A 12,254-nucleotide genomic window follows, 5' to 3' on the forward strand; every position below is an offset into this window, starting at 1 on the left:
GCATTTTTTAAGTACTTAAAAGCATTGTGCTAGATAATCTAGTACACAATAGATGATTACTACGTATTTGAGAATGGAGTAGATAGCTGCTGATATGTGGATATCATGAAAAGGTAACACAAACAAAAGAGCAATCTCTGTCAAAATAATTTTTATTTGGATAAATAGACAGCTTACAGTAAAGAAAAGTACTTCCATTTGCTAATTATTTGGCTTAGACATTGAAATTAGTTTAATTCTTTCAAATACCAGTATTAATGATAAACAGAGCACCAAGCACAAGTCTTTACCATTAAATGGTACCCCAATTTATCAAATCATCTACTAGTATTGAAATTGATTCAGTCTAATGGCACTTATTCTAAGGAAAAGGGGTTTGAATTCCTAGTCTTTTCTCAGTTTGTCAAACTTACTCAGCAAGTTTGAACAAATAAAAATAAAATTCTTTCATATAAAACTTAACATTTTAGGTTTATACTATATGTATCTTGTGAGGTACTAAAAGTCCATAAATGTAAACACTTATTGAAGCTAGCAACAAGAATATAGCACATACAATTTGTCATAGCGAGAAGCTGGAACCAACCCAGATGCCCCTCCATAGATGAATGGATCAGGAAAATGTGGTACATTTACACAATGGAATTTTATGCCTCTATCAGAAAGAATGACATTGTTCCATTTGTAAGGAAATGGAAGGACTTGGAAAAAGTTATACTAAGTGAAGTGAGCCAGACCCAAAGAAACATGGACTCTATGGCCTCCCTTATTGGGAATAATTAGTACAGGTTTAGGCAAGCCATAGCAGAGCATCACAAGGCCCAATAGCTATACCCTTAGGAACACATAAGATGATGCTAAGTGAAATGAACTCCATGATATGGAAACAAGTGATAAATCACAGTTATAACTACTTTCAACGTCCTATGTGTATGTGTAGTTTCTATTATTGATGATGTTTTGTATCACCTTCCTATGTTTGTACCTACACTATCTCTGTAATCTTATCTGAGTATATTGGAAACCGTGTTTACTGGTATTGGAAGTAGGAAATTCAAAGGGAATACCAAATTCGAGAGACACGGGGTAAAAAAAGAGAAATAACTACAAAAGCAATACTTGCAAAACTGTTTGGTGTAAGTGAACTGAACAACTGGGCGGGGGGGAGGGAAGGGGGGGAGGGAGGGGGGCATGAGGGACAAGGCAACAAACAGTACAAGAAATGTATCCAACGCCCAACGTATGATACTGTAACCTCTCTGTACGTCAGTTTGAAAATAAAAATTTGAGGAAAAAAAAAAAAAAAAAGAATATAGCACATAATAAGTCCACGAAATACTTTGTGTGTAATGTATTTCTGGAAGGATTTTGCTTCCTAGACTACCTATAGGCAGCTTTTTTTGGAAGTACTGCTAATAGGTAGAGTGATCACATAGCTGTTATTGGGTCTACTGATGATATATTAATAGTACCTGGAATTCCTTCTATAAACTTTGTTCTGAATTCCATTCTAAATATTAGATCCTTAGAGAGGACAAGGGAGATAGCATATTAAATACTTGATATACTTGGAAATCATGGAACATAGTATAATAAATAAAATGTATAGTTTCAAGTTTTTGAAAAATTGCTTTAAATATTTTGAATGCTAGCCCTTTTTCAGTAGGACTTGGACATTTAATATAATTTGCCTTTGGATCTATAAGACATTTATATCTTGACCAAAAATATCCTATTAAACAATCATTTTAGGAGTGATGAAGTAAAAACAATTCATTCTGAAGTGTTAGTGGCTTACTAGATTTTTCTTCTACAAGAGGAGGGATCTGGCTGGGGGCAGCAGATACAGAAAACAGCAAAGGCTTTACCTGGAAGAGAGAAAGAGAAGGGAGAAAAGCATGGACAGGTGAACCAGAAATGATTGACATTCATTTTCTTCTAATTTTCTGTGGGAAGGTAGTGATTTTGTCAAAGACACACTCACCAAGCCCAAAGGAAAAATCTTAACTTACTTCTGTTTTCTTTTCTCCCTGTAATTTATGTTGTCAGCTATCACCTGGCAACCTTGTATGATTATGTGCTAAGATTAAATATTCTGTTGCTTACAGACTGATTTTCTTCTTGTCTTCACCTAGTTTTCATGTTTGTATAGTATCTTCTACCAGGCACTACTTTTGAGGCTTCTGACAATATTCACCCTAACTACCATGAACTGATGTTGTATCTTCTGTAATGTTTGCAGTTTGCCTCAAAAAGACAATAGTATATCACCATTCCAAATATATTAAGTCTCTCATATTGTCTTGAATATATGTCTTTTAAAAGGCACAAATATTGGAACATTAAAATGTGCTGTAATGGCAACTCCTTTGTACAACTACTTAAAGATAATGAAAGGAAAAAAGAATATGCTGTATTACTGACAAGTCAAATTAATTTTCAAGTGACATATTTCTCAATCATTATATAGGATAGAAAGATGTACATACATCCGTGTGTGTGTATGTGTGTGTATCTTTATTAGGATTAGGTTTCTCCCAACTTAGCTGCTTAAACTTCAGGCCTATGATTGGCACACTTCCATGTGCTTTAAAAGGCAAAAAACAGTGGTAGAATGCTAGCCAGTGAATGAAAGCGGACATAGGTATGGAGATTGAGTCCTGATCTCAGATGTAGAAAAAAAAAAAGAAGAAAAGGCAAAAAACTAGTCTTTTATTTTTACACTTCTTGCTATTTAATGGAAAAAAAACCTGAAAAAGAGCAAAGCCTTCAGTGACTATTTTGTGACTGTTTAGATTATTAGGAAGTATCTTATGTGGTGTGCTGATTTGTGTCTGGGCTTTTAAAACCTTGCACTAGTGCCTCAATCATGTGTTGAAATGCACCTAACCAGTTTCCTGGATTCTTTATAGACTGGGAAGAAGAGCAGGTCAGCAGTCCAAATATTCTGCGACTTATTTATCAAGGGCGATTTCTACATGGAAATGTCACATTAGGAGGTAAGGAGTCACTTCTGTTGGGATTTAATGTTTATCTCATGGTAGTATTAATCTTTGTTTATTTTAAATGCTAATGGCTAAACTTCCTAAGGAAAAAAATCATTTAAACTCTGAATCTTCCTACTTTTGTTATATACTCACTATTTTACATTGACTTAACTTTCATTTTAGAACTACCTTCAGAAATAAAATCTTCCCAAAATAGGAGTGAGTGTACCTACTATTTTGTAATTGTATTGTACTTCTGATTAACTCAATTTAGGTATACTTTTAAGCAAAAATTTGACACACAACCTTGGAAAAATTTATGCTTGGTATTCAGATGTAAAGAAGAGATGTTTCAAATTTGATTCCAAAAATATAATTACTAGTCATATAAAAGTAAATGCTTGTCAGGAGTGCAGCAATCTAGTATAGTATAACTGAAAGAGCTGACTTTGTAATCAGACCAAGTTGTATCCCAGTCCTATGACACTTTTCCTCACTGATAATAGTAATACAACAGTGCCTGCTCCATAGGTTGGGAGGGATAAATTCCTTCTTAGAACAGTAGTTTTCACATAGTGAACACTTAATTGTTAGCTATTATTGTTCTTTATGTGTGGTTGAGGATGTGTAGCTCAGTAGTGCCCCCCTATGGAACACATCATCTACCATCAGAATTTGTTTTGTTTCAATTATATTTCACATATATTTAGACAGTTCAGAATTTGTAGGCAAATGAAATGATCTGCTTTAAAATGATGTAACTCAACATAGTCCTTTTTCTTTAAATCTAACAAACACTTTATGTGTTCTTCCTTAAAGGTAGAATTAGTTAATTTGGCATATGTTTGTTGAGCTCTTATTATGTGTTAGCACTAATAGACATCTGAGGATACAGGGTTCAGTAAGGTACAGGCTCATTCCAGGTGCTGCAGCATTATTACGTGGAACAGACAGAAAATTCACTGTAAAAATCCTGTGCGATGAGAGCCAGGGATGCTTTCAGTGCTTTTTAATGTCAGATTCGTAGAACCCTTCAGGTAGAGTCTCAGTCTCACCATAACCAGTTTTAGTGGTAATGTTACAATTGCTCTAAATAATGTTGTGTATAAGAGATGACCACCATTTAAAAACTAAAGCTTTTTTTTTTAAAGAAAAAGTATGGCTTCTTTTATGTTTTTTTTTTTTTGTGAAATTAGATGGACCAGCCCTTAAGGATCATAGAGTTTGTATAAAAATCAAAATGATGATCTTTTCTTGTTAAATTATAAATTTTTTCCAGTACCTTTTTTAGTACTTCTCTGGAGTTTTCAACAGAATGCCTCATGTCATTGCTACTGTCATTGCATGTTGTCATGCTGTCAAACTTGTCAGTAGCACAAAAAGAAAGGAGTAGGATTCTTGTTACAGGTGATTTTGCAGTGGTGACTACAAGGTACTGTAGTGGGATTCAGACAAGTTGGGTGGATGTGGGGTGTCAGTCTGGTATAGACAGTTAAACCTAAGAGACCTTCCTATGTCTGCCATTCCTTTTCTTTCTTCTGAAACTTGCCTGTCTGCTGTGGCTGACCTCAGGTGATCCTCCTATCTCAGCCTTTTTGTAGCCAGGACTACAGGTGTATACCACTGCACCTGATTTCTCTGCCATTCTTGAAGTTTTGGGTCCAATAAGTTCCAGGATTCATTTTGTTGTTGTTATTGAGTCTATTAAAACATCACCAAATCTCCTTTTTGGAGGTATATACTTACAGGTACATTAAATTCACATTTTACAGTGATAGTCTTACTAACTAGGAGTTGAAGAATGATCAACTAACAAAGCTTTTGATGGTCAGCAGGTTCTAACTGATGACTTCACAAAGAGGATATGAGAATCACCTTACATACTGATGTACCTATAAATTTATTTATTTGCTTACTTTTTTTTTATGGAGTTGGAGATGTTCCCAGGACCTTGAGGTACTAGACAAGTGCTCTATAACTAAGGTACACCCCAGGTCCTGGATCCTCATTTTATATACAAATTTCTGCATGCCTCTTTCCCCTTCCCCCATCTTCCATTTTTATCCCTGAGTTGAAATCTCATGTGATTTTTATGTATGCTAAAGGTTGAAAACCTGTCTTCTGGATGCATCCAGTGTCAGTGTAGAAAGCAAGACACATCTACTTTAAATTCTAGGGTTCCCTTCATTAGTTAGTCCATAATCCTCTTAGCATCAATATCTACTATTTCTAGTTAAAAGGCAAGTAGAAAAGAGAAATATTAGCCCTGCCAATTACCTTTTAGATTTCAGTGATAAGCCACATAAGAGCTTTAGAAATTCAACATGATTCTGAGCTAGCACTAACATTGGAGATAGTCAGGACTATTTAAAACCTCCACTTTAACCATCATTGTATATAGCAAGATTTGACAGGAGGCAAAAAAGTTATACTTGCAAAGTAATGATCAAAAGCCTTACCCACGCTTTTAGTTAATTGGAAACGAAAGTAGTTTGAGTAAAGAAAGCTTTTCTAGTTTAAAAATACAAGGTTGAGAATATTTACAATTGTTCACCATTTCTTGTTTCTACATTAAAGTAGCTTGGACAGTACAGTAATTTTATCACAGTTGACATGTAATTAAATTTAGAAGCTTATCTCCTAATCTAAGCTTTAACCTGTGCTTAATGAAAAAGGATACTTTAAAAACACCTTTTTTAAGTTTCAGCAAGGATTATTTCAGTATTATCAGAATAAAGAAGGGAGAAATGAAGAATGAGGTACAAATATTTCCTGCTACTCACCCAATTGGGAGTCAAGTACCCTAACAAATAAAATTCTTTCAAAAGTACTTTGTCTCATCTCCTCTAAAGGTGGTCACTGAGATGAACCTATTTTGTATCAATCTTTGTTCATCTCCTTCCTTAAATAGTGAGGACATATGTGTCAAACCAGTGCCTTGCCTACCAAGGGTCATTTTTTTTTTTTTTTTTTTTTTTTTTGGCCAGTCCTGGGGCTTTGGACTCAGGGCCTGAGCACTGTCCCTGGCTTCTTCTTGCTCAAGGCTAGCACTCTGCCACTTGAGCCAGAGCGCCCCTTCTGGCCATTTTCTGTATATGTGGTGCTGGGGAATCGAACCCAGGGCCTCATGTATACAAGGCAAGCACTCTTGCCACTAGGCTATATCCCCAGCCCCAAGGGTCATTTTTTTTTAAAGTTTTTATTATAAAACTGATGTACAGAGAGGTTACAGTTTCATACGTTAGGCATTGGATACATTTCTTGTACTGTTTGTTACCTTGTCCCTCATACCCCCCTTCCCCCTCCCCCTTACCCTTTCCCCCCCTGAGGTGTTCAGTTCACTTACACCAAACAGTTTTGCAAGTATTGCTTTTGTAGTTGTTTCTCTTTTTTTTTTAACCCTGTGTCTCTCAATTTAGTATTCCTTTTCAATTTCCTAGGTCTAATACCCGTATACACGGTTTCCAATATACTCAGATAAGATTACATCGATAGTGTAGATACAATCACAAGAAGGTGATACAAGAACATCATCAATAGTAGAAGCTACAGATACACATGGGATGTTGAAAGTAGTTACAACTGTGATATAACAATAATTTCCATAAAATGGAGTTCATTTCACTTAGCATCATCTTATGTGTTCATAAGGGTATAGCTATTGGGCTCTTGTGATCCTCTGCTGTGACTTGCCTAAACCTGTGCTAATTATTCCCAATGAGGGAGACCAAGGGTCATTTTTATACTGGGAAAGTTACCTAATAGGAACTTCATCTCATTTCATAGCAGAAATGCTCTACATCATGAGTTCAGTCTGTTGTAGAAACCATACAGAAAGCAATGGAGTTCCTTAAGTAGTTTTATTTCTAATTCATGGTTTTAATAGATCCATGTGTACATAACCAGATTTCTTCTACTTTTCACATAGCATTAAAACTTCCTTTTGGGAAAACAACGGTGATGCATTTGGTGGCCAGAGAGACATTGCCAGAGCCAAACTCTCAAGGTAAGCTGTTTCCTAAAAAGCCACAAGGGGACTTGGGATATGGCCTAATGGCAAGAGTGCTTGCCTCTATACATGAAGCCCTGGGTTCAATTCCCCAGCACCACATATACAGAAAATGGCCAGAAGTGATGCTGTGGCTCAAGTGGCAAAGTGCTAGCCTTGAGCAAAAAGAAGCCAGGGACAGTGCTCAGGCCCTGAGTCCAAGCCCCAGGACTGGCAAAGAAAATAAAAAGTCACAAGGTCAGGCATTCACAACTAGATGGTTTTTCTTGGACCTGCTGAAGGAAAGGAAGTTTTCATAGTTATGAATTGAGCTTGTCAAAGAAACAACCTGATACATTTGAAACATGCTAAAACTAAATGATTATTTATTTTTATTTTATTTTATTTCTGTCAGTCACAGCTTGAACTCAGGGCCTAGGCGCTGTCCCTGAGTTTTTTCTCTCAAGGCTACTCTCTACCGCTTTGAGCCGCAGCTTCCCTCTGATGGCTAATTGGAGATCAGAATCTCACAGACTTTCCTGTCCAGGCTGGCTTTGCACCTCTATCTTTAGATCTCAGCCTCCTGAATAGCTAGGATTGCAGATGTGAGCCAGCAGCACTTGGCCCTAAAAGATAATTACACACTTGTAATTTTTTACAATGCATACATTTCTATATAATTTTATTGTTATTAAGGTGTGTACAGAGGTGTTACAATGTCATAATTCAGGCATACATTTCTGTTTTCGATGGTGTCGCCTCCTTCTCTGCTTTGTGCAAACATGTTTTTTGTTGTTGTTGTTGTTTTTAACTATTCCTCTTAACACCTGCATATCCTCCCTGTGGTTCCACCAGCATTCTTATAAGCAAGGGTTTTTGTTGTTTGTATTTTCCCTAGGTCAGAGGAATCGCGAAAAGACTGGAGAGAGTAATTGTTGTGTAATCCTGTAAATGCTGCCTGCCTAGTGTGGAGTGAGCTGTCTTTCTTTCGTGTTGCTGGGAAAGAGGAGACCCAGCGTAGCTTCAGAAAGCTTTAGGAGCGGTCTGTCTGCACATCCATGGGACTGAATTACTCATGAACACTGGCATCTTTTCTCATGAAGTAAAAAAACCAAGAACATTTTTCACTATGATTTTGTATTGTATTTTTGTTTATGCTGAGCAGTTTTAAAATATATTGTTTTTTGAATGCAGTCAATCACCAGGGGAAAAGTTAAGAAGTTACCTTTCACAGCAGAAATTATTTTGCTGCCACACCAGTTTTCATCACCAGAACTAACAAATCAAGTGTTCCAAATACAATTTGCACTAAAAAAAGATTGGCATTATTTTCCTCATCAGCAGAACTTGTAAGAGTTTCTGGTACTTAGAAATACTCATATACACGGTTCCACACTGGAAGACACCCAGCAGTTGATGAAGTCAATGACTGGGCCAGCTCAAGAGGGAATAAATGAAAAAGAAACTACAGTGTTGGGCAAATTCTACCCAAGTCAGCCATGGTGGCTGTACTGGCCCAAAATATTAAGCTGAGTGTGACTATTTTCACTGCAACAAATGAAAAAATAAAAATGTGCCTGTTGTTTTAAGCACTCAGTAGAGGGCTGATAAAACTGGTTTTCTTCCTGTAACCCATCCTGCACTCTTGAGTCCTCTGTGGCCGAGTGCTTATCCGACAGCACAGAAGGGGTACGAGTGCGTCTCTAGCCTTAATGGGGGAGGGTGCCAGTTGCTCCGAGGCTTTCGCTGTGCAGAAACAGTTGAAAACCTCAGTGACTGATCATTTTATGTATTTGAATATAGAAAACTGAAATTTTCCATAATCATCACTCATTCATAACTGTGCCCTGCATTATGCTTACTCATTAGAGTTCAAACAAATTCTGAAATTAAGAAAAAGAAAAACCACCATAATACTAATTTCCTTTCTTTATATAGTTTGTGTTGGGTGTTAGTGCTTGCAATTAAAATCAAAAGCTGATTTTCAAGGCATACATGATTAAAGATGCCGCTCTTATTTTATACCAATAATTTAATGATTGATATGCTAAAATCAATTTGCACAGCACTAAAGCATGAGCTAGTTTCATCTAAACTTGTAAAAAATATGAAAGATTTTATATTTTTTTTGCTGGGAAGAATTCTTCCTGGATGAAATTACAAATATGTGTAGAATATATTTAATAAAAGACTTATAAAATGCCTAACTATAGAACTTAAATATAGATTGGCGTGTAGAATATAGAATACTCCATATAAATAACTTTAGCCTTTTTAAAATTGAAGTTGCAGGCTGACATTATGTTCTATACTTAATAAGTGTTCTTGGCCCTTAAAAATGTTAAGTGTAAATTTGTTCAAATGGTCAGCTTTCTTTAAATGCATTCAGGTTATTTTATTCATTATTAATGCTTTGATGAAAAGGCTTTATATGCAGTAGATCTACAAAAATATTGTTCATACTGATCAGAATTAAATTTGTATAGAGCAGAGTTTTAAAATGAATGTAAATAGCACTAAACATTTTCTTTCTGCAACCTGTACTTATAGATCCTTTGTGTAAACTAAATAAAAAAATTATTGTAGTGCATTTTGGTGGTAATTTTAAAGGTCTTGATTAGGTCAATCATTGTTTAAGCACTGTCTCATCCATGTTAAAATTTTGTTCACTTCTTTCAGAATTTCCTAAAATTTATTTACTCGATATTCTGTCATTGGCTTGGGGGTATTCCAATGTGTTCTTGATATTTATCCTGGATAGTTTGTGCACTGTCACAACAGAGGAGAAAATTTTGTTCTCTGTTATCACTAATATGTCCTATTGAAGAGATGTTAAATATTTATATGCTTTGTTTATAGTTCAAATGTGAATCCTGTTAGTGTTGGCTAAAAAACCAGAATCCAATAGCTATTTAATTGGCAACTAAACATTTAATTGATTCAAATTTTTCCAAAGTTTAAAGACTATCAGTTAATTGTCATTCATTTTTATGATGATTGAAAATATGTGCTATTGTTTTCATTTGGGTTTTTTTTTTATGTGTGCTTCACATTAGAGTTCCCCTTTTTTCAAGATTTTGATTTAGAGCTTGCTAAGTGGGATAAACTGGCCTATTTGTAGAGGAAGAATTAACTCAGTATCTAATATCAAAGGGGTACAAAATGAAAGCAGAAAGAATAAAAAGTAGCAGTAAAATAATATGCTGAAAACACCAAAAATGTAGATGCCTTAATAGTATATATGTGAAAATATTCAGCTATCCGTTTAAAAACAATTCCTTAGACTACCTGCTGGTTAAGCTCTAATCAGTTGTACTCAAGGCTACCATTGATGATCCCTCTGCCAAAAGTAGCCGTTCACTTTTCTGGTGAGAGCTGTATAGATCCTGAAGTATAAATCACTTTTCTGGTGAGAGCTGTATAGATCCAGAAGTGTAAATAAGACCTGAGTTATGGGCCTGTGCCATTGCCCAACCATTGGTATCTTAATTCATCTCTTTTACCTAAAGTGTCCTAGACTTTAAGGGTTCTAAACAAGGCAATCTTTCATTAAAACTTTAGCATGTCTCCTGACTTGAACTATTTGTTTTCTCTTGGAGATAGTTGTATCTGATCATGAAAAATGTATCAATCATCCACATTAAATGAAATTTTCTCACAGTGACCATTTATCCTTAGTTTCATGAAGTCTTCTTGACCAGTGTTACAGTAATTTCTGTTAGCTGATTGTGGTAAAAAATATTTAATGTGAAAAGAAATTAAAATTTCTTCACCTGTTGTAGAAAATTCATCCTTTTAAATGATTTCCATTCATAGTTTTAATGTCCTTCTTTTATCTCTACCCCCCACCCCTTCAGCCAATTTATTATGAAACTCTTCAGTAAAAGTCAAATTATGTCAGCTATATTTTACCAAAATCATAGGAAATTACAGTTGTTAACATATACGCACCAATTGGTAGTGCACTCAGGTTCATTAGGTAAGCTTCTGGACTTAAAAATGCTAAGAGACCTCAGTACCCCCACTTTAACCAATAGGTCATCTAAACAAAAAACTACCAAAGAAACGTTATAATTAAATGGGACCATAGACAAAGTGAAGTTAACTGAGTATTTCACCCCATAACTGCATAGTACATATTTGCCACAGCACATGGAACTTTCCATAATCTAGAGCAAGTCTGAACATATGTAGAAAATTGAAATTAACTCCTTATATTCTATCAGATCAGCAGCAAAAGATACCACAGAAAATATTCAGACACACAAATATATATGAGATAGCATAAAGATTCTCAGTGAAAGCTGTTGATTAATAGGAGGTGAAGGTGGGAAAGAGTAATAGACTCCTGGTGAATGGGGACTAGTAAGGTTTGTGCTAACAAGGATGTATGTAGGAAGTCGTATATGTTAGAAATAGATTGCCACTGGGAAAATAGGATAATATAACCTATTGAAATTGTAGGAAGAAGAGAAGAGAGAAATGAGTGACTAGAGGAGATGGGATTGATAAGGATACATTGTACACATGGAAAGGTAGCAATGAAATCTCTCCCTCCTGTGTAACTAATGTAAGCTTAAAAAAAAAAAAAGACTGCTGTTTTCAAAGGGGAAATAAAACCTCAGGCATTAAAATTAGTATAATTACATTTTTGACAATTCACAGAATAAGTTGAGAATAAGTAGACTTTTTCTTCCATTTTTCTTTATTTTTGTTGGTTGTGGGATTTGAACTCAGGGCCTAGGAGCTGTCCTGAGACTCTTTTTGCTCAAGGCTAGTACTCTACCACTTGAGCCACATTGATTGGTCAATTGTAGATAAGAGGCTCGCAGGGACTTTTCTGCCCTGGCTGGTTCCAAACTGCAGTCCTCAGGTATCAGCCTCCTGAGTAGCTAGGATTACAGGTGAGAGCCACCCGTGCCTCGCCATTTCTTTTTAAGTTAAACTGTTATTGTTACTGCCTATGACTGAGAAAACGGTTTCTATAATGAGAACTTGTTCTTCCCCCCTGCCCCTTTTTTTTTTTTTTTTTTTGCCAAGATTTCTTCCATGCTTAGTATTAGCCACAGAGATTTAACCTCTGCGTTTCTGAAAGCCAGGTGTTACTACTGGTCTCTGAAGTGGAAGTGGAAACTCTGTGTCTGCCTTCCTAGGAACACTATACAGAAATCCAGTTCAGGAGTTTGATTTGCTTTTGTTTGGGGCTTTTAAAAATGTGCTGACTGGAAGAATAATTAGCTAGCAAAAGAACTGAATTTAGAACAGCTTTTTAAAATTTT

General features: G+C 35.7%; 1 protein-coding gene across 2 annotated transcripts in view; it reads left to right on the plus strand.

Moving 5' to 3' along the window:
• The window catches only part of Ubl3 (ubiquitin like 3), a 57,410-nt gene extending 46,764 nt beyond the window's left edge, over positions 1-10,646 (plus strand). The window contains exons 3-5 of one of the 2 annotated variants that reach the window (XM_048341573.1): positions 2,913-2,999; positions 6,916-7,020; positions 7,234-7,453. In XM_048341573.1, coding sequence (XP_048197530.1) covers positions 2,913-2,999; positions 6,916-7,020; positions 7,234-7,295 — 254 coding nt within the window. In that variant the 3' untranslated portion in view covers positions 7,296-7,453. Of the gene's footprint in view, positions 1-2,912; positions 3,000-6,915; positions 7,021-7,233; positions 7,454-7,873 lie in introns of those variants that run through there. The other variant, XM_048341574.1, reaches the window with a different exon arrangement.
• Positions 10,647-12,254: the final 1,608 nt, after the last annotated feature.

Source organism: Perognathus longimembris, chromosome 3, assembly GCF_023159225.1.
Source record: "Perognathus longimembris pacificus isolate PPM17 chromosome 3, ASM2315922v1, whole genome shotgun sequence".
Classification (NCBI taxonomy): Eukaryota; Metazoa; Chordata; class Mammalia; order Rodentia; family Heteromyidae; genus Perognathus; species Perognathus longimembris.